The 25,397-nt window shown below is 46.8% G+C and overlaps 8 protein-coding genes across 8 annotated transcripts; 4 read left to right on the top strand and 4 right to left on the bottom strand.

Annotated features, from left to right (window-relative positions):
• The first annotated feature begins 3,607 nt into the window (after window positions 1-3,607).
• F4822DRAFT_388842 (protein indc11) lies at window positions 3,608-5,303 on the top strand. The gene has a single exon (XM_051456914.1). It carries the CDS (start codon window positions 3,919-3,921, stop codon window positions 4,933-4,935), a length of 1,017 nt encoding a protein of 338 aa, XP_051317673.1. The 5' UTR covers window positions 3,608-3,918; the 3' UTR covers window positions 4,936-5,303.
• Window positions 5,304-6,431: 1,128 nt separating this feature from the next.
• F4822DRAFT_436072 (NAD(P)-binding protein) lies at window positions 6,432-7,484 on the top strand (the record flags this gene model as incomplete). The annotated part of the gene is made up of 1 exon (XM_051462269.1): window positions 6,432-7,484. The coding sequence occupies one exon, from the start codon at window positions 6,432-6,434 to the stop codon at window positions 7,482-7,484; it is 1,053 nt and encodes a 350-aa protein (XP_051317672.1).
• A 141-nt stretch (window positions 7,485-7,625) lies between these two features.
• On the bottom strand, window positions 7,626-8,815 carry F4822DRAFT_108933 (uncharacterized protein). Its single transcript, XM_051452434.1, has 3 exons — window positions 8,537-8,815; window positions 8,176-8,464; window positions 7,626-8,129 (listed from the first exon to the last, which is right to left on the bottom strand). Exons 1-3 carry the CDS (start codon window positions 8,733-8,735, stop codon window positions 7,733-7,735), a joined length of 885 nt encoding a protein of 294 aa, XP_051317671.1. The 5' UTR covers window positions 8,736-8,815; the 3' UTR covers window positions 7,626-7,732.
• Window positions 8,816-9,118: 303 nt separating this feature from the next.
• F4822DRAFT_425115 (uncharacterized protein) lies at window positions 9,119-14,503 on the bottom strand (the record flags this gene model as incomplete). The annotated part of the gene is made up of 2 exons (XM_051460283.1): window positions 9,119-12,828; window positions 12,928-14,503. The coding sequence occupies 2 exons, from the start codon at window positions 14,501-14,503 to the stop codon at window positions 9,119-9,121; spliced, it is 5,286 nt and encodes a 1,761-aa protein (XP_051317670.1).
• A 342-nt stretch (window positions 14,504-14,845) lies between these two features.
• F4822DRAFT_108906 (prion-inhibition and propagation-domain-containing protein) lies at window positions 14,846-18,362 on the bottom strand. Its single transcript, XM_051452433.1, has one exon. It carries the CDS (start codon window positions 18,146-18,148, stop codon window positions 15,188-15,190), a length of 2,961 nt encoding a protein of 986 aa, XP_051317669.1. The 5' UTR covers window positions 18,149-18,362; the 3' UTR covers window positions 14,846-15,187.
• A 205-nt stretch (window positions 18,363-18,567) lies between these two features.
• Window positions 18,568-19,290, top strand: F4822DRAFT_388835 (uncharacterized protein). The gene has a single exon (XM_051456913.1). It carries the CDS (start codon window positions 18,801-18,803, stop codon window positions 19,167-19,169), a length of 369 nt encoding a protein of 122 aa, XP_051317668.1. The 5' UTR covers window positions 18,568-18,800; the 3' UTR covers window positions 19,170-19,290.
• A 150-nt stretch (window positions 19,291-19,440) lies between these two features.
• F4822DRAFT_388833 (uncharacterized protein) lies at window positions 19,441-21,479 on the top strand. The gene is made up of 2 exons (XM_051456912.1): window positions 19,441-20,716; window positions 20,856-21,479. The coding sequence occupies exons 1-2, from the start codon at window positions 19,837-19,839 to the stop codon at window positions 21,047-21,049; spliced, it is 1,074 nt and encodes a 357-aa protein (XP_051317667.1). The 5' UTR covers window positions 19,441-19,836; the 3' UTR covers window positions 21,050-21,479.
• A 1,600-nt stretch (window positions 21,480-23,079) lies between these two features.
• F4822DRAFT_108820 (uncharacterized protein) lies at window positions 23,080-25,043 on the bottom strand. The gene has a single exon (XM_051452431.1). It carries the CDS (start codon window positions 24,496-24,498, stop codon window positions 23,236-23,238), a length of 1,263 nt encoding a protein of 420 aa, XP_051317666.1. The 5' UTR covers window positions 24,499-25,043; the 3' UTR covers window positions 23,080-23,235.
• Between the last annotated feature and the right edge of the window lie 354 nt (window positions 25,044-25,397).

Genomic DNA, 25,397 nt, shown 5'->3' with positions numbered 1-25,397 from the left:
ATATTGGTTGGCAAAGTGTATATCCTTGGGTGGCATGTATATGGACGGGTTGTGGTTTTTGATTTTTATTTCCTTATAGCGGTCTGAGCGGTCTGGAATTGGTTTTGTTTTGAATGATTTCCTTTAGAATGTTTGCACGATTGTAACGATTAGCAACGATTAAGAAATTTACTTTTCGTTCTACCAAAGCCCCTTCGTCTTCTTGCCATTGTGATTCCATTCTAAGAGAGTAGTATGAAAACTCGAGTATCGCTTTGACATCTCCGGCACTTAGTATGGCTAGCACTGATGGATTGAAAACTTTAGCACTATTTGGCTTTCTAATCGTAAGGTTTAACGAAGAGTCTCGTTAACTCTGATTGGCTAAAATGCTCATGGACTTTCCGAATACAGCTTGTAACCAAACCTTAACCTTAATTCACCTCTAATCGGGTCTGAGTCTAAAATACGGGACCTTTCACATATCACAGCGGCCGAAATATTACTTTAGTAACGCGGTTGAAAGATATACGTATGAGTCTATTATCTTTAAGCGAAAATTGATGAAGAAATGTCGAGTACAAAGCGAATAGCTGGAAAGGATGTCGCAATAAATAGGCTTGTTACGTGCCCTCTATTTCCACTGCTTTTGGTACCTATCGCTAGGATATGGCTAGCCCTGGAGGCCCCCCGTAGGAGGCATGGTGGGGTTAATAGATGGAAAGCAAATAGTGTCATCGCTTAAGCTCCAGGGCTGTTGTGGAAAGAATACAGGGCGCTAACACACCTAACTTGCCCACTATCTAAACATTCGCCTAGCACCTATTTAGCCCTAGAACACCATTTCACCACCTAAGTAGTTTGACGAGAATGAGTTTTCTATAAAATCCGTCTATTCAACGAGGACCGACTAGAGAAAACTACATGATTATTAAAGCCCTATGAATTCGGAGCTAAATCCGTGTAAAATTTTTAGATATTTCCGTAAAGCATTGAAGTGATTTGCTTTCGACTACCGTAGATAGGTGTGAAATTTGATTGCAGTCGCGAGGAATCTTGGTGAAAAATCGTTAGCCATCGGATCGATCCGATGACTTTTTTGTAGCAAATTGGTTCATCGGATCGATCCGAAAATCGCCTATTGCTGACAACTGCGACCACGGGGAGCGATGCGCTAGAGTCCGCTGAAAATTTACTGAGTTATCCCTAGACCCCTACAACTTAATCTTACACTCCTGGTCTTAAATGTTATATTTTTCAAATTCTAGTCGTAGTTTACGGCTATAAAAGTTGACTCGAATATCATCAATCATTTCACCCTCCCTACATTCTTAGTCTAACGAGCCTTCATGACTGCCTTTTTGGTACCTACCTGCCCGGTGATTATGGAATTAGATGTCCGAATTATATACGCGTACTGCTCATCGGGGCGGGCTGCCAATTAGCACCCTAGGAGGCATGTTCTAGGGGAAGAACCACTGGAACTTGGTGTTAGGCGCCATGAGTTAATGCATTTCAACCACTAAAAACGAGATAAATGTAGTAGATATTTTTAATCTGCAAGAATTCTACCATTGGCTCTGGCCTTCACAGTCATAATAATGCATTAGCACCCTTACATAACCTCCCCTCTACTTAGCGCCAATAAACTGTCTGGAGACTTTTGAAACCTCGCCGCTTGAAGGATGTATGTTTTCCATAAGTCCATTGGGCTATGATTTTCCCGAGGCTATGTGCTGTGCCTTGCTAATACTTTAGAGGTAGATTACTAGCATATGCGACTAGGTTTTCAAGCCGAATAACCCGAGAGAACTATAAGGAGCTTTATCGTGAAATCATGTAAAGCCATTAGGTAACCTACGTTAGTATTCCCGTTTTCGTAAAGGTGATGTAGCGCGCCCGCGAACTACCACACTACCCGCCTTACCTTGTTCCTCTAGACTTCTAGAATAAAAAATTACTGAGCTGTCAGCTATTCGGCCAAAGTGGAAAAAAAGATTATCCCACAGACCGCTTGAAGTTGTCGCACTGTCAGACAGCATTCATAGCTTAGGCCAGTAAGCATCCTTCCTGATGATTTATCCGCATCCAAGCGCAACTATACCCCAATCATTGGCGCGTCGTATTATGCATAGCCGCTCCTTCGAGTCGCCCTTCTATCGAAATCGCGTCCCGATTGGTGTGAGGTGGGGGCGGTAGGCGACGATATTTCATCACATCCTTGTGGGAAGTGGGATCGACAGGGAAGTCAATCTTATGTAAGAATCAGATGCCGTTAGTACAACTGTAGCAGAATATGCGCAGGAACTTGGAGATTGGATGGCTGCCAATAAGGATTCGTCCTTAAGGAATGTCAAACCTATCACAACTTAGGCAGAGCCTCGAAATGTTAGCCGGTTTGCTAGATAATCTAACAGATGATTCATTCAATCAAATTAGATAATTGTCGATTGAATGAAACGATGAAAAATCTTGGTTATGTGAGCAAACCGATAAGATAGCTTGGGTCTTTTTCATCCGAGTGGAGAACTAAGCTGTTTAAGCTTATTTAGCGTTCACTCTGGAAATCTATAAATAGGATCAATATTCGCTACTCCACTCGCTAGAACGTATGGATGGAACATAATTATGGAGACGTGTACCTATGCGGTTGATCAGCTTACATTCATACTACCGTATCTAAAGACTGATACTACACTACAGCCCAGCTCAGCCCAGTCTAGCCAGCCCTTCTTACACGATGGCCGACTTACCCAGAAATTTCGATGATTAATCCCTTATTGCAGGAGCCGAATTCATTAAGCCATGGATAGACCGAATCCCTTAGTACTACATAACGTATTATTATGTAGTACGCACTTTGTTCAATACTCGAGGTATATCGTGTCGATCGCTGACGAGGCTTTTCGGTAGGAATGAAATTTAAGATTTAAAGGATATCGACGGGTCGGTTCTAGTTCCGGACGAAGTTATGCAAATGTCTCATCGAAATCGAATCCTTGACGTTGTTGAGTAAATTAGATGCGTCATGGTCTTTTTGTCTTTGTCTTCTTTTGGTGAGTTGGATGCGGGTTGGGAAGATGTCGTAATGCCGAACCGGCTCGAAGTAGCGGGACTAGGTAGGTAGTGGTATTGAAACGGTGCTGTTGACGGGGACCGACCGCTATATGTAAGGCAATCAAGGGTAACAGCACAGCCTGTAAATTAGGTAAGGAGTGGGTTATTTACAGGGGGTACGAGGCATGGATCAATACCTTTTCCGCCAAAACGGGTGGATTTTAGGCCGTCGGGGATGGGTCAGCCTTAATGTTTCCACCGTTTCCACCATTGTTCCTAGCCCCACTTCAGCTTTCCGCCGAACGTAACAGCGAGTTGTAGGTAGTGCAGGTACCTAAGAAACTTGCATAGGCGGGTTGCATAGTGCACTCTAGTGGGTCCATCCGCCTAGAAGCGGAGGGGGCCACCTCTATTTTTGTTATGTCCGACCTTGCTTTCGCACGAGCCGGCTGGATTTGATTGGGGGCGGAGCGGTTATCCAACCGTGGTTGTGAAACGTGGGTAAAATTCATTGCTGACAACCGTTTTCGATGTTTTCGATGCCCGATTAGTTACGCCGCGACTGCTGTACCAAAGGAACCCTGTGGTGCCTGCCATGCATTATATATGGTCGTTCCCATTTCGTTGATTTCTACATCGCTAAGATTACCATTAACATCAACAAAATCAACAACACTGCCACTTCTTCACCATCATAACCAACGATCTCAACTACATTCACACCCCGTTACAATAATTTGATCTCTTCTATAAAATCACCAACGATCAAGAAGCTAATTAGCATAATTACTTCTGCGAAATCCCTTCTTATAGAAGGCTTTCCAAATTACTCCCAACCACACCTAATCACCACTTCACATACACATACACACATCCTCCACAATGGCACCTGAAGGTACTCCCATCCGAAAGGTCGTCATCACCGAGTTCGGTGATGTCGACAAGGTCCAGGTCCTCGACGATGTCTGCCCACCCCCACCTGCAGACCACATCCAAATCAAGACCGAATACACTGGCTTTAGTGGTGCCGATGTCAACATGCGAAAAGGCTTCTACCCTCTACAAAAGAAGGCCCCTCTCACCCCCGGATACTGCTTAGTCGGTACCGTTAACGCTGTCGGCGAGAGCGCCAAGGAGTTCAAGGTTGGTGACGTCGTCGCTGTCCTAACCAAGTACGATGCCGAAGCCGAACTTGTCAACCAACCCGAGAAGTACTGCATCCCGGTCCCCGAGGGTGTCGACCACAAGCAAGCTTGCGCCATATTAACGGACTGGAACACGGCTTACGGCATGGTTGTCCGTACCGCCAAGGTCCAGAAGGGTCAAAAGGTCTTCGTTCACGGTATGAGCGGTGCTGTCGGTACCGCCCTCATGGTGATCAGCAAGCTACAAGGTGCCGAGGTATACGGTACTGCTAGCGAGCGAAACCACGAAGAAGTCAAGAAGTTTGGTGGTAACCCGTTCGTCTACTCAAACAAGGACTGGATCAAGGCGATTACTGATCTCGGTGGTGTCGATGCTGTCTTCGACCCCCTCGGCTATGAGAGCTTCGACGAGAGTTACTCCATCCTTAACTCTACCGGTATACTTGTTGCCTACGGTAACAACAAGGGTTCCCTCGAGAACGGCGAGCTCAAGAGCCCTCTACCTGCCCTACTAAAGTTGTTCGCTCGCAACCTAAACCCTCTTACGAAGAGAAGCACGACTTTCTTCGGCCTAACGCGAGACTCGCAATGGTACAAGCCCAACGTCACTACACTATTCGACTTGGTTAAGAACGGCACCATCACAGTCCCCATCAAGACCGTATGGGATATGGAAGACATCCAAACAGCACACCGAAACTGGGGTGGTGGCTCTGGTGTTGGTTCATTACTGATCAAGGTTGCCAAGGATTAAATGGATTTTCTTATGTCAATCATTTCCTTTGTTGTCGTGGTCAGAGTGCTCCATCATCATCATACCCTCACTTCTTTTTGGCGAACATACAGGCTGGGCAGGAATTTCTCATCATGCGATATCTCACACGGGGGTTTTCACTACAGGTAGATAAGGATGAGCGTTAATGAATTTGTGTATATGATTACCTAGCTACTACGAGCTTTTCGGGGCTCTTTTCCTTACAGACTCTATTGAGAAATGATACCATCAACCGTCTCCTACTCTGAAGAGGCGGTATCGGTGGTGGCGGGAAAATAGAATACCAAATTGTTTCCGTTTACGACAGTTCAAGTTTCCAATAATTGATTAAGCGGTGACACAAACACTATCCTTGACAACCAATGCCATTTGTGATTCATGCAGTTATTCATCTCAAAGTAACCTTAAGAATCCGTCGCATCTAACGGCCTTCTTTGGTGTAACCAACGCCCGTAAGCTGCACGATACGACGTTCCCATCCCACCAATACATATGAAGATGGTAGATTGAATTATTTGGAGGTCGCCCCCAAGCAAACTGCTAGTCCCTTGAATGAACGGTAACAAGTTAAATCGTCGATACTCTTAATTCAGGCGCGCTGCATAAACGAGCGAAAAGAAGCAGTCGGACCCGATCGCTTCAATTGATAAATTTTCAGTTTGGTACCGCCAACATTCAACATGGAAACATGTGAAAACCAGGGTCCTACCAGGATGCCTAAAGACAGGGTAGGTCCCAAAATACGACTATACGGGACCCTGCTTACCGGGCTAGGTGCCTACATGTACCATGTACTGCCAAAATAGGGAGGATGTTTCTAATTCGATCTAACGAATATAAGCGGCATTCGAAGGATCCCACCGCTTTCCATAAGACCAGGGGCAAGCCTTATCTAAGATGCATAACATAATTCAAGTCCTGTCATGAATGGGCGGGATTGAAGAGCGGAAACGAAGATCGGATTTTTCGGAAGGATTTGGCGGGTTGGGTTATCCTCCACGCCGTTCTCAGAATTCTGTACCAAGTAGCTCTAGCGCATGTTGGGACATTCCAGCGGGAGCTAGCTAGACCTCGGCTCGGGTAACAAGCTTTATTATGCTTCAGGTAAAGTGCCCGCTGGATAATCCGTACGCCGGGCGGGACTGAGGATTATCAATGAGGACGATAGCTCGTGTTGGTTCCTACTGTGGAATTTTCTTTCTTTCAAATGGTTAGTAGAATCCGAATATGGATGACACTACCGATGGCAATGCTTAAGTAAACTTGGAAATGAGGGGATTCATTACCTAAGGTAACCTGTTGGTTCCCGAAAAAAAAAAAAGCAAACATGTAGCAAATCGTGACCAACCACGCTATCGGGTCACAGCATAAAGGCCGCTGGGTTTTTTTATCCCTTCACCTCAAGAAAGGTGGATGGTACCAGGATACTTCCCCTTCTCACATCACCAGAAAGACCTACATGATTGACCCAAAAAATGGCTACTAAGCTCAAACTCCCATCCAACCCTCTTATCGCCCCAGGCGCTACGATCCTGATAACCGGCGCCAACGGATTAATCGCATCGCACGTCGTCGACCAATTCCTAGCTGCCGGTTACAAAGTCCGAGGCACGGTCCGTGACCCCGCAAAATGCGAATGGATGACGTCCCTGTTTGCCGCCCGCCATCCTTCTAGTCAGCTCGAGCTTATTGAAATAGCGGATTTCGCGGCTCCGGGAAATTGGAATCAGGCCGTTAAAGGAGTTGCCGGCGTAGCTTCTATTGCCGGCAGTGTCGGATTGGATGTGCAAGACATCGGTGCAGCGCTCGACAAAGAGTTGCCATGGCTTGAGGTGCTGCTCCAGGCAGCTAAGGACGAGCCTAGCGTAAAGGCGTTCATATACACGAGCAGTGGAATGGCAGCGTGGAAGGCCGATCCGAAGAAAAAGGTCAAATTGGGATATGATTCGTATAACGAGGATGCGATACGGATCGGTCTAGGTAACGGGTCTCCCTCGGAAAAGGGCATATTCCCGTACATGGGGTTTAAAGCAGTCCTCGAGCAAAAGCTCTGGGACTGGGTTAAGAGGGAGAACCCATCGTACACATTCAACACGATTCTGCCGAATACCGTCTGCGGCCAATGTCTCGACCCGAAGGGCCAAGGGATCCCGAGCACCAATGCGTTCGTTAAGGCACTCTTCGACGGACAGAGCCTTGACGTCTTGAAGTATCTCGTTCCGCAGTGGCAATCTGACACGCGCGACCTTGGTGCGCTATATGTCGCGGCGCTGATCACGCCGGGCGTAGACCGCGAGAGATTGTACGCGTTCAGCGACCGCCATAGCTGGCCCCGAGTCGCGCAGATACTGAAAGAGTTGTATCCGCAAAGGAACATTCCGATATTGGAAGATGACGGTTGGGACCAAACAGATGTGCCAAACCAGAGAGGTAGGGACTTGTTGAGGGGGTTGGGGTTAAAGGGGTGGACGACGCTGGAGGAAAGCGTTAAGGCTTGTGCGGAGAGCTGCTTGGAACTTGAGGGTTAGGGGATTCTGTACCTACGCCGACAGGCAGCTATAGGCGTACAGGTACCTAGGAGGTAGGTATATAGCCACTAAATAGTTGAACACAAGTACCTAAAGGTTACCTGGAGTGACCTCAGAAGCTACCTAAGCGAAACAATATCGCCTACCGTTTCACCAATTCTAGCACTTACAAGCCAAAACTAGATCAATCCGACAGGGCATATCAAATGATATTTAGACGATACAGTGCCAGCCCATAATCCCGCTACTCACCTGAGTTGCCTTCTGTCGCAATAACCTATGCCGGCTTTGTGCACACCCCATCTTGTATGATCGCACCAGATGTCTTCGCCCGAAACACGACCACCAATTTCGAAAGGTGCCCTCGAGTCGTGCGCAACAATAGGGAATAGGGAATCGAACAATGTTTCAACGGCTACATTAAAATAACCACGCCAGCCGTAGCCAGCTTCGTCTTCATCCATAGTTAGATGCGGTTCACCAGCTCCTCTGGAAACAGCAATGACGAAAGGAATCTCTTTTCTATATCGGCGTTTGGAAGACGAGGGATCGGGCGAGTCGAGTATCGAATCCATTGACGACGGCGTGATGTATAGGCATACGCTATGGTCCAGGCCTGGTGGTGAAGAGCTAGACGAGTATTTTCTACAGAATGAGACCATATGAAGCCAGAGTTCAGAGAACAACTTACCGCGCAATAGATTCGGGACTGCCGTTTGCTTCTCCAACGTCTTCTACCCATTGAAATTTCATCTTCTGGATGCATTCATCAAGTCCATCATACCCACGATAAAAGCCGATTGAACCATCCACAATTTGCAAAAACCGCTGTTTGCAAGCTTCCCAGCGCGACGCGTCAATAATCTCGGGGCTTTTAAAGATAACAAAGCCCCACTGGTCCCAGCGCATATCGCGTTCTGCGCACAGGCGCATGGCCTGCATAAACGGTGGTTCCCTAACGATTTCCACAGGGGTTTTGCCTTATAATTCATTTACGTCAGCATTTAAGCAACACCACGCGCCTCGATAACGATAAAATTGTGGTATTATACCTGACGCGACTAGTTCCCGTTTGAACATCTCGTCGAAAAATTCGTCGAATCCTTGCTCCCCCAGGTCGGCTCGTAAACCTTTGCGAAATACATCTTTTTGCTCCTCAGTTAAGTCATTGATTTCACCGCTAGCGGCGCCGTTAAGCATCCGCTCACGATCCCAGCCCGCGAGGTAGTAAGGAGGGTTTGGCCCCAACATTGGCTTCCGCGTTATTAGATCGAAAAATAAACTCTCTTGAACAAAATCAAATGAGAAAGAAAGTTATAACCATTTGTTAGTGTATTCATAATAGGCTTAATAATGTTTAACAGGAAGTAGACTCCGAACCCGCTCAACGACCATGGGAATATTAGTCAGCGGTGCTGAAAGATAAGTCAGAGGGCTATGCGCTATAGAATTAGTGCTCAATAGCAGGTAATCAGACATGCTACTAAACCCGCAATATTATAGAAGATCTATGTTTTACGTCACGAAAATAAATAGACCAAGTCAAAAGCCGTCAGTAATATACTTAATCTAGCTAATCCCGGCTCCCAAGGGTAATCCCCGCTTGACAGTTAGAGGACAAGAAAATATAACCCCTAGGACACTCGATCAAATTCGATGACGGGGATGCCCAGCGACGCTCGTGCATCGCGTACTTTATCGCTCAACGAGGCATTCATGACGACCCTCCTATCCCCGTAAGGCAGGTACATAATGGAAGTTTCTTCGTCGAGAACCCATGCTACGGGTTCGCCGAAGCTTTTCTCTAGCGACGTTCTATACCAATGTATGAAATGTTCCCTGCTCATTTGACTAAGAAATGAGGCGAATATTGCATCTGACATACGCGTCTGGTAGTCGAGAATAGCTATTATCATACGAGCAGCGGGTTCCTCTGGGTTGTGAAGTAAGACGTCGACTAGTTCCTGAAGTATGATATCCGGCAAAGGCGACCGGTTTATCAGAATGTTGTATATACGATATTGTCCGAATGGATGTGGATGCTTTAGTTGAACCGCTAAATCATGGAGAACCTTCTCTGACAGAGCTGGTCGCCACTTATCCAATATCTCCCAGGCCCTAGAACTTGGAACAGTGCACAAAAGGGGCACTAAAAGCGGCAGGGTATCGGACGGTACAGTATCCTGGTGATCCAATATATCCACGAATGCACAGCGGTCTGAATAACTACTACCCTGTAGCTTAGAAACCATTCTGCGAATGATTCCGTGCGGTAGTGATAATCGCCAGTTCAAGGCTCGCATTGCATCAACTTGGATACTTATATCATCACATTCTAACAGGCCCTTTATATTTTCTACAATCTTCTCTGGGAGTGGTACTCTGCAAAGGAGCTCTCGTGCTGTAGACCGTAGTTCTATATCTGACCCTTGTAACAATTCTATGAGATCTTGGAGAACCTTCTCTGGTAGGGTGGACTGGCGGAATAGGATATCATGGAATCTATCTGAGTCTCGTGACTGGGATTCGTCTGACTGAAAACGCCTTATTGTATCCTTGAAACAGGCTAGCACTCTCTGTACGATCGGCTCCGGTAGAGATGATTGATTGACTAAGACTTTCGTCACATCGGAGCATCTTTCCGGGTCATTCATGATGTTGGTCATTTCCTGAATAAAATCCTCTGGGAATTGCTTTTGCTTTCTTAAAACATCAATTGCGGCGGATCGGGTATTTAAGTCGGGATCTCGAAATAGGGTCATTAATTTTCTAACAATGCCTTCTGGTAGATCGTCCCACTCAGCTAAAACATTTGTCGCGCCGAACAGCCGTTTTGGATCATCCAATAAATCGACCATCTTTTGCAGAATTGCCTTTGGCAATGTCGGCTTTTGTTTGCTTAGAGCATTGCTGGCGTAGTCTCGGACTTCCAAGTTGGGATCTCCCAATGCATCTACTACCCAATTGAGGACGCTTTCTGGCAGTAAGTTCTGCTTGCACATGATTGACCATACATGATACTGGCCATTCCTATCGGGCCCCTTTGAAACACTTGCTATCCTAAGGAGAACGCTTTCAGGTAGATTATCGCATTGGGATAAGACATCCATGGCAGAATCCATGTTCAAATCAATTATCTCGTGGAGGTCTTTTTCCCGCAAACTCTTTAGTCGGGCCAGAATCCCCATTGCTTTGAACCGGTCGCTTCTCGTGGGGTCATTCAATGGGATTACAATGCTTCGAAGGAGCTCAGGTCTTTCCTCCAAAGCACAGGCGTTCAATATTCCTGCGACATACTTCCAATTGGTGTCCAGTGGATTCTTCAATATGATCAGCAGCTTTTCCATAATTTTCGATGGAAAAGCCGATTGCTTAAGCAGTAAATCCCTGAGGGAACGACCTACAACCACTGAAAGCTCTTGCTCCGCGAGATATCCATTCATGTCCAGTAAGTCCATGATTACCTCTTCTCCAAGAACAGACTGCTGGTTAAGAATCTTTGCTATACCGGAGGACACGCTGTGCTCTAGATTCCTCAACTCAGCTGACAACTGTACGAGGATTCTATCCGATAAGTGTGGGCGATATCCTAGGAAATCGACTATATCAGTTTGGATGTCACAATTCGACTCTTCCAAGAAGGAGACTATCTCTAGAAGGAGTTCGTCTGACAAGATTGACCATTTGAAGAAATATGCCGCAAGCTTACGGACCCGTCTATCGTCGTCTTTGATTGCGGCCACTATCCGGTGAATAGAATTCTCCGGTATGGCATCGCGGTGAGACTCGAGCATGTTAATAGCTTCCCTTTTTATATATGTCGGGACGTCACTTCTCAAGTAGTTATTGGCCACGTGGTTGATGAACCCTAGTGATAGTCTTGGGCGACGTGTTAAATATTTGAGCATCATTGGCGTGTCTACCAAGCAACGTTGCAAAATGAGTTCTGGGAAATCCATGTCAGCGCGTAGGCCCATTCTACGTCCTAAGCGATGTTCGCAAATGAGCCACTGCCTTAGTCGATCTTCTAGATTGCCGCGAAGTCTTCCAAAGTTTATAGATTTCTGGTGTCGCGGAACCTCTGCCAAGCAACGCATAATTAGACGTTGATGTGTGGGACCGTAGAGGTCGTAGGGTTGGCTCTCAATCACCTCGAAGAACTTCTCTATGCCCCCCTTGGAATGGAGTAGACCTGCCACAAAACGCCACACGATATCGAAACGCTGATTATATTTTTCTTTGCGAAGAAAACTTTCAGCGCTCATTCCTAATTGTGGCAATTGCTTGTTAGGCCAGTGCTGCACGAAGTATTGCGCCGTGAAATATTCCTGGAAGGTCATATGTATGAAATGGTAGCTGCCATCCGCACCAACGCTACTATCAGAAGTGCGAAGCAACGAGGATTTATCCAAGTCACTTGACCACACTTCGACCCTTGGTGTAGGGAGGCACGCGGTTAGTGTGTCTTGACGAGCCCAGAACTCATCCATATATTCTGAGTCGAACTCTTGTACGTTTTCGCAGTAAGCGGCAAACGCGAGGGCTTGTAGCACATTGACTTCTCCCTGTACTAGCTTCTGAACATCTTTTCGGTTCGATCTCCAAGCGTCGTTCTTAGAAATCACCTCTAGATTGCCTTCGCGACGCTTTTCTAGCCGAATTATGTCTTTCTTCCAGAGCGCTTGTTCGATGGCCCGGTAGAGCTCGGTCATAGTCGTCGGGGCATTGCCACCGTGGACTGTTCTAGCTTCGAACGTATAACAAAAAGCGTCCAACTGGATGGGGATACGCATCAATCCTTCTATTACCGGATGGAAGTCTAAGAAATCCTGGATCTCAGGCGCATTGTTTGGGGACACGGCTTCAATGTATTGTTCTATTTGGTCACGGTGGAATCCGACGGTCTCAACCACCAGGTCGATTTCCCGAATCCTATTCAGACTAACTGCATACGGCCGTGTCGTGATGATTAATCGGGGTTGGTCTAGAAGATACTGGAACAAATGCGAATCTGACGAGAAAACATCCCGTATTACTTCATCTAGGCCATCAAGAATAAAGAGTGTCCTGCTTTTGTTGCCGGTAAATTCGTCATAGAGTGTATCAACAAGCAGCTTCCCGTCCTTGCAATTGCTAAAATAACGTTCGTAAAGTAATCTTCGGATGTCGTAGTTCTGCTTGTCTCGGCCCTTGAGTTGACGGAGCGGGAGCCAGATAATGCGGTCAATAATATCGGTCCACATATTATGGTAGATAAAGTCGTAAACAATCCTCTTGCAGAGTGTAGTTTTGCCAACCCCAGACTGCCCGCGGATAAGGATACGCCTATAAATCTGTTTTCCCACTAGAAATGTTGTCAGTGGAAAGTGAAGGGCAAATGCACTGTTGAAAATACTGATATGAGACAATACAAGGGAATATAAGGATAGGTGGCAAGGCTTACCACCTAACTTCGGTTGAAAGAGATTCGGTAGTAAGACATAACTCGACTCCCTCGGCTCACGGATGGGTCGGAGTGAGGACGAAGGTGGCACAATGTCTTCTCTCTCTGTGTCAGTTTCGGTATCAGCTCGAGAAACAATTAGGTTAATATAACACTGGCTCATAGGCAACCTCTCATTATCGCCAAGTCGTTCAATAGTGAGCTGCCCAAGCGCCTCGTCGGTGTATTGGTTTCGTATGGTCTGGTCGGCGTAGAATAATTGAGCCTTTCGACAAGTCGGCCATGCCCTATTCAGGAGTTTATCTCCCGGTCCCTGGAATAGCGTCTTCCAATAGCCGACGGATAATTCGTGCGTGCGTATACTGCCTTTCAACTTTGAGGTTATCCGATCAATTCTAGAGGGCTTCGTTAATTTCGCTTGCTCGGCTGTGCCCAAAACTATCTGAACCCATTCTCGGACACGTCTGGATTTGGACATGATACTTTGTTGAGCTAAGAACTCTTTTAACATCGGGACAGTGGGGTTATCTGGATCATCGTTGGCGACCTGCTCTAGCTGTGCGCATAATCCACACAAAAAGTTTTTGTCATGTCGCGATTTAAAATTATCGTTTCTGAGCAAAGACTCGAGGACGACGCGGCTTCCACCTTGGATTAGCAAGTCGGTATAACGCAATGCTAGGTACCATTGCGCTGGCTTCAACACAGTCTCGAAGCCTTCGTTGATATTTGTAACACCGAAAGTTAAGCTTGAGAGGTCGTTGATGGCGTTTATAACAGTCGTAACCAGCTCTGCTACTTCGCCTAGCGCTTCTAGGCCTTCAAGGAATTTTGCGGGATCCAGAGTCGAAACAGAACTGGCTAGTGAGGCGCCAGCCTTAAGTGTTTTATATGCATTTTCCCCAAATTGTTTCCATGGGCTAACATCACCAGGGATCCCTTGTAGGGCCTGGTATGCATACCGTGCAGCCTGGGCGAGGCGTAATTCACGGTGACCGCTAGTATCTTTTAGTAGCTTGAACAGAGGCCGTATCATTTCAACAGTACTGATACCCTTAGGTTTCACTTCATTCATAGCATCTAATGCTGCTGATAGCGTTTGCAGTAGTTGATACTGGATCGTGTCGTCAGCCGTAATGCCAGCTACTGTAAGCCGTTTCTGAATGACCAATATGGCGTGCCCAAGCTCGAGCTCCTTACCAACCAACTTAGCCTGGGAACAGTGCAGTGATGTACTAAACGAAGCCAACAGTTGGATGTCCGGAATACCACACTCGCCCGACGTGCTTGCAATTGAGTTGACAAAGGCCTTAAACAACACAGGGTAGTCCTCTAGACTGGCAAATGGCGACAAAGAGGCAGCCTCAACAGCGTAGGATTTATCTAAGTCATTATAAAATGCGTGTACCATAGAATGTGATAAGGTACGGAGTGCCTCAACTTCTTGTTTCGTTCGGGTCGAATCTGTGGCTCTTTCCATCGACGGATCGCTGCTTAAATTGAAATTTAATTCTCTTAATCGGTCAACAAGCTTCGCCGTCGTTGTTGGCCTAGAAAGGGGCTCTGTTGTTGCCATAGTGAACGTTCATTTTAAGACTATGTCCACAATTTTATATATTCAGTGATCTAAGTGGCGAGAATGTTGGTGATAGATACTCGTAATTGGAATCGGAGTCGTGTGTAAGGCAGAATGAAAAGGCCCACAGTGCCTAGGCGCCCTCATTTTGAGCAGCAGACGCACAGCTGGCAACCCCGCTGCGAGCCCTTTGCACGTACGTGCCCACGTGGCGAAGTAGGTAAATGTAACCAAATGTGTTAATCGCGCGTTAAGCCCAATAGGATTCTCGTAGCTTTTTTATTCGACACTTGTAGTGTAAGAACCAAGATAAATTAAGTAGGAGCAATCATATGAAAACTGGGCGGGGTTGGGCTGGCTATCGTCCGCTCTAGTTGGCTGACAGAATCTGTAATTACGATCAACAATGCATGGGACGGCTGGACGGCTCTAGAAATACCGAAGACCTCGCGATCGCGCGAGTACAGCATAGGTGTCCCGAGAACCGCCACCTGATAAAGCGAACCGCGTCGACAAGATCATGCAGTCCTCACCAGTAGACGCCAATAGTACACAATATCGTCTTCACAAGCGCTGAAGGAGAGTGGGATGTTCACCGCTCTCGGACCCCTTACAAGCCACGTTTTACGCCACTTCGAGAAAAAGAAAAAGCGGCCGAAGCCACCAATCCTACCTATCAATTCCTTAACCTAGTCTCCGATGTTTCCCTGTTGTTAGAATCGCGTTGCCGTCTTCTGGAAGAGAACGCTTCTGCGAAATTGCCTCTAGCGTTAAGGAACCGTTCGGAATAGGCGTGGAAGCGTGTGGTTTTTCAACAGACTGTTGTCGTTTTTGAAGAAATTCTAAGAGCTGACGCCCCCTCTCCCGTACCCTCCCCGCAGGCTTTCCGAATCCCGAGAAGTTAGTGAGTTTTTGGGTAATCCACATCTCAAGAGTCTTCCCAAGGACTTCATTGACTGCGCTCATATCTACGTCGGCGCGGAGGAACTCCTCAGTAACATCCGCCATCTGAATGATAGCGGACGGATCTGAGGTCGAGATGCCCTTCAATTCTTTCAACCAGCGTATCCAAGGTGTGCTTCTAAAAGCCGTACGACCCATGGGTTCCGGCGTCTCGTTTGGACTGCATCCCTCGTCGATGAGAAATCGTACCATTGATGTCGAGACTGGTAAATCCTTCAAGCAGTCCTCGCTTATTGTAATATAATTAGAAAAGGATCTGCTCACGGCATGATAAAGTAGAGAGATACCTGCGCGCTGGGGGTGCGGCGAGAGATATTTACGATTATCATAATGCCGAAGAAAGTTCACCATGCCGAGTTCAACCGCGACAATGACAGTGGGTGGTACCAGCTTTAACTCATGAACCCACGGTTGAAGGAAGTCGATACCTAGATCCTTGGACATTGAGTCTTTCAGGAGATTGAAAAAATCCGCGAACTTCCAAAATACGGGTAGTATGGAATCGGGAATTTCTTGGTCTGCACGAGCTGCACAGAGAAATACGTCACGCATGTAATTGAGGACGCCGCTCTTCCCTGCTAACTGGGCTGAATGGAGCGACATAGCGGATAGTACTGCGGCGGCGCAGAATGTGCTATCATCAATCTGCAAACATTCAAGATCCCATACCTCCAGATTGTCTAAGAATTCGAACACCGTTCGGTGCATAAACTCCACGTTCGCATCAATATTTGTGTCATGCGCTTTACAATCATATACAATGTTGCATTCGGTCTCATGCGTAAGCGCTTGGCAGAAACAAAACATGGAATCGTTTGATGTAGGGCGCGAGAATTCAAGGAGGCCACCGCATCGACTTCGAAGGCGTCCTTCAAGGAGTAGGCATTTTGCTCGGCGCTGTTCGTTGCTGTAAAATTCATAAGATGGCATCTGGGTTAGATCAAAGTCATGTTCATCAACCAAGGAGAGTCCTAGGGCAGGTATTTTCTTTGTTCGAAGCATCAAGTGGCCATGGTAGCAAATTTTGAGGAATTTAGCCGTCTGTCTGCGGTACCGGGAATCTACTCTCAGTAACATCAGTTTGAATAGGTTGTCTAACTCCGGTGGTAGCTCGTCCACGCGGCGGCGTAACTCCGATATACGGTCAAATGCGGCGAATCCATCGAGAAGAGAGCGACACGCCAATACTACCCATAAAAATACTCCCGAAGCCTTCTCAACCAACTCATTAATAATCCGACCGGTTTCCTTTGGATCAGCTAATTGGAGTGCCGTCATATATTCGTGGTCTCCAATGACATCCTGAATATATGCTATGATATCTTTCCTTGTCAAATCCTGCATGCGAAGCTTCGGATATTTTGAGAAAGCCGCTTCCATGGCGGGTTCCGGTCGACTGGACACAATAACTTTCATGTTACCACCGCTAGTAAGAGTTTTGATAAACGATATACCGTCCATATAATTCCCCGCGAATTCGTCTAGACCGTCAATGAAAAAACAGAATTTCATAGAGTCTTGGCGCCGAGCCAATTTTGTAAATATCTCTTCCATTTCCTCATTAGGGAGTGGTGAGATATCACCCCGGTCATAGATTCCTTCCCACATTCTCGGCAACAGCTCCTTTATGAGGGATGGCTTTGAGTCAAGAACCTGGTATAATAGTGCCCTGACAAGACCCTTTTGAGATTTTTGCTCCTCGCTGCCGATGTTCCAGAAGAAAAAACTAGCCATTACCCACGGCGTGTCTCCAGCCCATTCCTCAATGATCGACTTAGTTTTATCATGATCATATATGAACTTCATCAAAGTAGACTTCCCACTCCCGGCCTTCCCGCCTAGCCAGTAGGTACCTGATCCCGTGCGAAGCCACTGAGAGATATTGTCGCATATTCCTGTTGTCTTACTGGGTTCCAACGCCCAGTGAAGCGTGTATTTGTGTGGTTGGGAGACATTGTGCTGTCTGTCGTTCATGCTTTGATACCCGATTATGTCCAAAATTCGTAGTTCACAGACCCTCTCCTTTGCGAGAGTGACGACGCCATCCCTAGGCTTGGAGTCGATTATCAGTTGCAGCCGTTCTATTGACCGGATGAGTCGTATGTCATCCTTCATCATACTAGCAGTGGTCTCTGGGGTATCAGGCAGCAGTTCATTTAGTCTCGACACAAAGTATGAGACATCGTTAAGTAATTTCTCAAATTTGCCCTTATCTCGGATGACCCAGAGAATTTTGTTCCTCTTTGATTTGGAAACTCGGCGCGCCCCCTCTCGATTTGATTGCAATGTCAATCTTTTGAACCGAAAAATGAAATCCGTCGCGCGCGGGCTACTAATAGTAGGCGAAACTTGATGATCTCCGGCATTAGACTCCACCAGGCCGTATCGTTTACGGACTTTATCGGACGCGGATAGAAGCTCATAAATATTCAAAAGAACGTCTTCTACATCCTTTCGAATCGCTAGATTGTCTAGGCGAGAGTCCCAAGTTGAATCTGCGAGCTTTACTCTGTCTGCCCATTGCAATAACAGAGTCTTTTCGACATCTAATTTCGTGTTCAGTATTTTGTAGTCGCTTTCAAGATTTTGACTAGCAGTTATGAAAGAAAATAAATCGATGCAGTCTTTGAAAACACCGATTAACGCAATCGCGCTCAGGCCAAGGCCCACGGCTTCTGCCATGACTACCCACCTAGCTGCTCGTTTTCTAGAGAGAATCGACGAGAGCGTTGAACTTGCGAGCTTAGAACCCTGAACCTAAACCATCCCTAAAGGATGAATTTACACCTTATGTAAAGTAGCAATGGAACCAGAGGCGATGCTATACGAGATAGGCGCAATAGCCCGCCTGCATGCAACGTCTAGTCTGGCATACTGGTTATATTGTATGCATAGCCTCTGCGCAGGGCAAGGCTATAGAAACACTGCCTCATACGCAAGAAGGGCAATTGGTAGCTTTCTTTGATGGACGTATGATACATGCTCATTGCGCCTCCTTGTAGGCACCTAGGTATTCAATGGTGCGAAGGAGAATTCAGAACTCGACATATTCTTCAGTATCTAGGAGGTAAGCGAATAACAGGAGGTGGGTACCTAGGTAGATACATCAAGTTAGAAATGACGTCACTCCCACTTTGTGCAACGAAATGACATCAGTATCTAGGTATGTAATGGCTTAAATAATAAAATTGTTCAAGTTCCTCAGCATCAATTCTTCAAATCTTTGTAAAATCAATCTGCCTAGTGCTCAAATTCAGTATTTAGTCTTCAATTAAGAGAACTATTTCAAAAAGCCAAATTAAACACGCACCATCTATATATTACCTCAATCACAATGGCATCCACCGGCAACCCCACTAGCGGCCTCCAGCGCGAAGCCGAGCTCCAGAACTCCTCCGGCACGTCCCAGACGGGCAAGAGCAACATCATGAACGACGGATCCATCGTCACGTCTTCCGACCCAACTACCCACCCATCGGCCGGCGCAGGTCAGAAACTCAAAGGCGACGTCAGCGGCGCCATCAGCGGAAGCGTTGGTAGCTTGCAAGCTGCCACGGGCGCGATGTTCCGAAACAAGGGTATGGAGGAGAAGGGACGAACAAAGATGCAAGAGGAGGATGAGCGACTGGGTGCTAAGAGGGGAGTTATGCCTGTTGGATCGGGACAGAGACATACTACGGAGGGTGGTAGTGGTACTGCTTAATTGCGGTTGTGAGCTAGGAAAGGGTTGAGTTTGGGCAGTTGGTCAGTGTGTATGAATAGAATAAAACATGATACCAAAACGATCAGACGAGATATCAGGAATTGAATTTCTTTACAAGATAGTTCTTCATTCTCTCCATTGACAATGTATTGATGATATCTTTCGATTTAGATTGAGCTGGTTGCCAGTTCTAGTGCTTGGCGCTCAATTACACTGGCTGACTGAGCTAAGACTCCTACAGCTACAATGCTAGCGCCAGTAACCATCGAAGCTGCAAGACTCGAGAACACTACCCTAACCCACTCCATCCGTAGATATTCCTTTGATACAAACGATTACGATGCAATTAATTGTTTCAATTACTCCCTTACTTCCCATCGGACCACTTGCTCCAGCATCTTCCCAATCGGGACGTAACCAACCAATCACACCGCAGCCCAGGCAGCTGTCACAAGCTCCCCACAATGATGCAACCAAGCAAGTTGAGTGAGCCTCATATTTCGTCATGACTTCTTCACCTCCAGCACTCAACAAGGTGCCAACTTACGTTTTCTAGGCCGCAAAATGCAAGCCGACGGCATGAATAAAAGAGGTCAATGGCTCCCAGCTCATCCAGTAGAGCCGGCCCTTATGCAATCTCGTGCTTCGATGAAAACACTGAGACGTCATGATCTCACTGTTTGTACGAGGCATCTCTCACCATAAGAAGCTGCTGCTGTCTGGCGTAGTATTGAGAGCTAGTGTTTCTTCACTTCATCGACCTCAACACTTAGGACTTTGTGCTATACCATCGATATACAACCAAAAGCAGTCCTCTAGTTCTAGATTATTAAACCCAATACAAACCATCAGAATGTCATCCACCAACAACCGCAACGAGCCCTTCTCCCGAAACAAGCTCTTCGACCTCAAAGGCCACGTCGCCCTAGTCACCGGCGGCGGTTCCGGAATCGGGTTAATGGCAACCCAAGCCCTCGTCGCCAACGGGGCTAAAGTCTACATCACTGGCCGGACCAAGGAGAAGCTAGACCGAGTCGTAGAAACGTACTCCCAAGGCCAAGGGTCCATCATACCCATCACATGCGATGTAACCGACAAACAGCAAATCAGCAATCTAGTCAAAGAAGTCTCTTCCAAGGAAGAATGTCTCTGCATCCTAATCAACAACGCCGGGATCTCCGGCTCAACTCTACAAACTGAAGCTTCCTCCGCGAAGGAAATGAAAGAGAACCTATTCGACAGCAAGAAATCTACAGTTGAAGATTGGGTTGATGTATACCGGACCAACGTCGCGCAGATCTATTTCGCGACCACGGCATTCCTCCCACTGTTGCAGATGTCCGGGCAAAAATTCCCCGGATGGTCCGGGACGGTGATTAATATCACATCGATTAGCGGGTTAGTGAAAACGGCGCAGCACCATTTCGCGTATAACGCGTCGAAGGGCGCCGCGGCGCATTTGACGCGGATGTTGGCGAGTGAGATTGCGGCGAATGAGTTGAAGATTAGGGTTAATTCGATTGCGCCGGGTGTATTTCCTAGTGAGAGTGAGTATTTCTTCAAAGTTCACCATTTTCCCGCACTTAATCTTTTCCTGTGTAAATACTACGAGTGCCGAATAGGGCGACTCTCCTATCTAACATTACCGATAATATTCGTGAAAGCTAGATGCTAACTAAGCGACAGTGACGACGGAAGGAAGCAACGAAGACCAGAAGAGCCATATCGAAAAAGAAAAGTATGCGAGCAAGGTACCAGCAGGCCGTCCCGGCAAAGACGACGACATGGCGCAGTCGGTACTATTTTTCGCCGCAAACCAGTACCTCAATGGCCAAAATCTGGCCGTCGACGGTGGGTATACTCTTGCAGCTGGAGAGTAAATGAAACCGTCATCGACAGTAATGGCTAGAAGGTTCTAGAATTCCTAACACGGTGTTCAACTTGAGTACGTGTAAGTACCACACGAGGTAAACACAGGAACGCGTAAACAAGGTAACCGAAAGGGAATATTGGGCGTATGGGCAAGTTGGTCACATGCATGCGTCTGTGTCAATTGACTCAATTGAACGGCGATAATGGTGAATTTAGCATAGACAAAAATCGAATTGATAGCCAACCCAATCCATCAAATCCGACCATCAAGGTTCGAATTTTGTTCAATTTTTCGCCAAGAGAGTGGCGTTGCGTCTTGCTATCGCATTGAGCTTATCTGACCCCAAGTAGATCCGATCGGGATCTACTACGACGCAATAGCGAGGCATTAATATACCTTAACCATGACATCAGAATGAGAGTTCGCACTCATATGCTTGTGCTTTAGGTGTCAAACTGTAATTTCCGTTGGGATGCATTTAGTGTTTGGGAACAGTACGATCGAGTTAATTTTAGAAATATCATAGTTCGGCATTTCCATTGACTTTCGCTACCGGCATCTGGAATAGGGGCCGCGTCCATTTTTAAGGTACTTCATGATACAGGTATTTTCCCCTGGCACGAAACCGTAGATTTATGCCACGTTCAGGGTCTGGGTTCTCGGAAATTCTATTCCATATCGCACTTGAAGTTTCACGGTGTTTCTAACCATTTCCTCAATTACTGATTGAACCGAGAATGCAAACATGCGCATTCCACACTTTGTAAACTCGTCCGTATTGTGCCTATGGATCCTGTAAAGAGCACTCATCCATGTACCGGCGCGATGTTACGCGGTATTGAATTGAACTGCGGGGCCCCGTTTCTCGAGACCCATGTCCTAGTAATACGTAGTACGGTACGGTACGGTAGGGCGGATACGTAAGCAGGCATGTGGATGTATGTAACTTTAAACCCCCCGTAGCTGTACGCTGACCTCACGATGCAGCAGCACTCGGGATAAGAAACGTACGATGGCTATGGTTCAAATTCGGTATTGGTATGTTGTAGTAGTAACAATGTGTACATTTACGGGCTCAATTACCCGTGCATGCAGATTGCGTATAGTCATGGAAGTATTGTGTAGATAGAAGAGTAAGAGTGAAAGCGGAATGACATCACGGACAAATTTAAGGTGCGATGATCTACGCCCCGAATCCCACTTCACTATTGCTGATCCGGTAGGCGGCATGCTGATGGCGCTAAAGTAAGGGACAATAACGGCGGCTTGGTAGCGCGTACCATAAGGCTGGAAAACGGGATTGAGTTAACTTCTCGACTCAGATCGCGTCTTTGGCGATAATGTTTACTATAGTCAAAGGTCCTAAGAACATATCACGCGGTGTTTCAAGCAATGTTGACCAATAAACGATTCGCTTGTCAGAAATATGTATTCACTGATGGAGATTGCCAAATTCAACGCTGACGTGACACTACATATAAGCTGGAGATATCTCCAATGTTGCATCCAAGAGGCGATGGCTAACTACCTAGGCAGTCGATCCATGCTTCCACTTAAACGCCAAGCGTTTCTGTAATATCGCTGTGATCGATTGCATCCTCCTATAGTGGCTTCTAAAGCCATCATTCTGCCGTTGAAATGAAATCAAAACAAAAACAACCTCGTTCTGTTGGGCCAATATAACTCCATAGATGATGCAGAGGTATCCTTAATGAGGGCGAAGCCCAATCCGTCCGAATCCGTACCGAATGAGCCTGACCAACCAACCAACCAACCAACCATTAAGCCGACCACCTTCCAGTAGACCGAAACGAAAAAGATGAAAAGAATTCATGGAGTAGAGTAACCATAGGGGCGGGATTCTGCTCACTCCGGGTATCATTGAAATTCTGTTATGCTGTGTACCGATGAAGACCAAAATCCCTCTTCCGTGTGATGTGATGCCAGTAAAATGAGCCGCAGCCCCAAAAGAAAAACCAGTAAACCCGGGGAAAACAAAAGAAAGAAACGCTGAGGACCAATCGAAATGGTCGTGATTCAATCGCTAGTAGGATAGCCCGTCTGAGCTTAAGTATGCACAAATCGTAAAAAATATCCGAATATTAAAAAAAAAAAACTCAAGATGTCGTATGTCTAATAAGTATTCCTCAATGCGATGGTCCATGCCTGATGGATTGACATTATGAAAAGGCATTAGTCCCGTTGGTAGGGAGGGTAGCGGGCCATCCAGTGCTTGTCAAGCCAGCCAACCTTTTCAAAGGCTGTCCAAAGCTTGGATGCTTTGTTGACATCAATCTTGCAAGCCTGCTGAGCATCTGTCTTGCGAAACTCCTTGCCCACACCAAGACACTCGCGACGTCTCACAAACATTCTTCGCTTGCTCGTCAAGTAGGTGGCGCAATCAAGTCTGAGATTCGCAGCCAGCGCGATCTCATCAGGATGCAGAAGGTCGCGCTGAGGATCATTGCTCAAGTCAATCGGGGTACCCTTCCAATCAACCTTGAGGCTGTTGGGCCTGTTCGGAAGCGAGTCCAAAGGTGGACAGTAGTCGGCGATCGATTGGAAATCCTTGTCCTCTCGGTTAGGTGCAACAGCTCGGCGTTGTGAGGGGTCCGGTGTCGCACTAGGGACGCGGTTCGAAGGTTGACCTGAGCCCGAAACAGGGTACGATCGGATCGGGCGTGGAGTAGCAGCGTGAGCCTGTGCCGCCTTCACAACCTTGGCGGGCTTTGTAGTCTTCGTACGCTGCGTCTCCTTTCGAATTTGTGGTGCCTTGGCAGGGAGTAGTGGCTTTGGGTTCTTGAACTGGTTGTTGCGCGATCCGGCTCGTCGATCCGATAGCAACCACCCGCGTTCTCGTCGCAACCATCCCTTCGGGTCTTGCTTGTAGGGATCCATCATTCGGGAGTTGAAATAAAGGAACAACTCGTAATCCTCTCTGTTAGGCGGACTCGTCGCTCTGAAGAGATTGGCTGGTCGCGCAATGACATGCTCGTCTACAATTCGGTGGACATCGATGGGTTCATCCTGGCCAAATAGCGGTTGTTGCTGGGGCGAGCCAGTGACATCTTGTGAAGGATATAAAATAGGATCCTTGACGGGACTGCTGGCCGGCATGATATTGATAGGGTGCTCATCGGTCTTAGTAGCAGGGGAGATAGGAGGCGACAGCGGGGGCATCGGACCCATTCGTCGAACTTCAGAAACGGTAGGACCCATAGATGCGGAATCCCGTCCTTGAGAGAATGAATCGAATTTTGGAGGTTCGGGTGGTGACATGAGGTTGCTGATGTCGAGAGGCTTCTTGGGCGCCGACTCAGTCGTTGATGCCATCATAGGCTTGTCCATCATGCGAGAAGGAGTTTGACGGGAGAAAGTGAATTGTGGGTTTGTAGAAATATGAGAGACGAAGGCAGAAGTATTCACCGCAGTTGGCGACGTTGGTTTGTCAGCCATTGTGTGTTGAAGTGATGGTGGCAAATCAGGCAGAAACCCAATTGCGAATGAATTGATTCGTCGATGGGAAGGTTAGGAAGCACACGGTTTAAGCAATTATAATTGCGACCGTGAAAAAGATGTTGTTTCTAAATTTTATAGCTTGTTTCCTTTGGCAGGATTGAATTGAGTTATGCTGCGTTGCGTTGGATGTTGTAAAGTCGGGGGGAGAGGTTCATAGATATAAGTATTGGTAGAGGTGTATGTATGTATGTATAGGTGGGTAGGTGTGTGGGTGTGTGGGATGTATCAGTGTAAGTGGAAGAACAAGGTACACCGGGTCCCTTCAAATAGTGGTTGGAAGTAGGAAGAATAACGCAGAGCTTGGTCTCGGAGATAAGCTGGCATAAATAAGGTTTCCCTTGTTGTGGCTATAGCGCTGTCGTCCCAAATCAAAAATAATTAGGGACTTGAATGAGCACTTATTAGGTCAACAATTGGCATTGACTTTTTTTTCTGCACGGTCGTCCTTCGTAGCGTCGAAGAAACTTGATGAATGTGCGTTGTTCGTGAGTGAAGAACCACCATTTGCGGGGGATGTTCCAAGGGTGCCCGCGCGATTATAATATCTAAACGCCGAGAAATATGAACGCGCGCGCAAAGAAAATAAAATCGGGAGAAATATAAACCACTGGTGGCAAATAAATGCGGAATGTGAGATATACCTTCTGCGCACGATTGAGTAAGAAGGCTAAAACGAATATGTAGAAGGAAGAAGTAAAAAGTGGAAGAAGTTGGTGAGGTTGAGGAAGTTGTATGTAAACAGATTCAAGTTGGACCCGGTGGTGAATATCAGGGTCGGGAAGTATATAGGTAGAAGTAGATAGCAACTCTTAGAGTTGGAGGGGGGAGAAAAGAGA

This window comes from Hypoxylon trugodes (genome assembly GCF_022578975.1).
Source record: "Hypoxylon trugodes strain CBS 135444 unplaced genomic scaffold F4822scaffold_2, whole genome shotgun sequence".
In the NCBI taxonomy this organism is placed as follows: Eukaryota; Fungi; Ascomycota; class Sordariomycetes; order Xylariales; family Hypoxylaceae; genus Hypoxylon; species Hypoxylon trugodes.
This window is presented reverse-complemented; position numbering and strand designations above follow the sequence as displayed.

Excerpts from the sequence above, each read along its gene's own strand:
- F4822DRAFT_388842 (XM_051456914.1), top strand. The coding sequence starts at position 3,919 with ATGGCACCTGAAGGTACTCCCATCCGAAAGGTCGTCATCACCGAGTTC.
- F4822DRAFT_108933 (XM_051452434.1), bottom strand. The coding sequence starts at position 8,735 with ATGTTGGGGCCAAACCCTCCTTACTACCTCGCGGGCTGGGATCGTGAG. Across the intron at positions 8,465-8,536 it reads ACGGGAACTAGTCGCGTCAG|GCAAAACCCCTGTGGAAATC; the intron begins GTATAATACCAC and ends ATGAATTATAAG. Across the intron at positions 8,130-8,175 it reads AGTCCCGAATCTATTGCGCG|AAAATACTCGTCTAGCTCTT; the intron begins GTAAGTTGTTCT and ends CTCATTCTGTAG.
- F4822DRAFT_108906 (XM_051452433.1), bottom strand. The coding sequence starts at position 18,148 with ATGGCAGAAGCCGTGGGCCTTGGCCTGAGCGCGATTGCGTTAATCGGT.
- F4822DRAFT_388835 (XM_051456913.1), top strand. The coding sequence starts at position 18,801 with ATGGCATCCACCGGCAACCCCACTAGCGGCCTCCAGCGCGAAGCCGAG.
- F4822DRAFT_388833 (XM_051456912.1), top strand. The coding sequence starts at position 19,837 with ATGATCTCACTGTTTGTACGAGGCATCTCTCACCATAAGAAGCTGCTG. Across the intron at positions 20,717-20,855 it reads GGGTGTATTTCCTAGTGAGA|TGACGACGGAAGGAAGCAAC; the intron begins GTGAGTATTTCT and ends ACTAAGCGACAG.
- F4822DRAFT_108820 (XM_051452431.1), bottom strand. The coding sequence starts at position 24,498 with ATGGCTGACAAACCAACGTCGCCAACTGCGGTGAATACTTCTGCCTTC.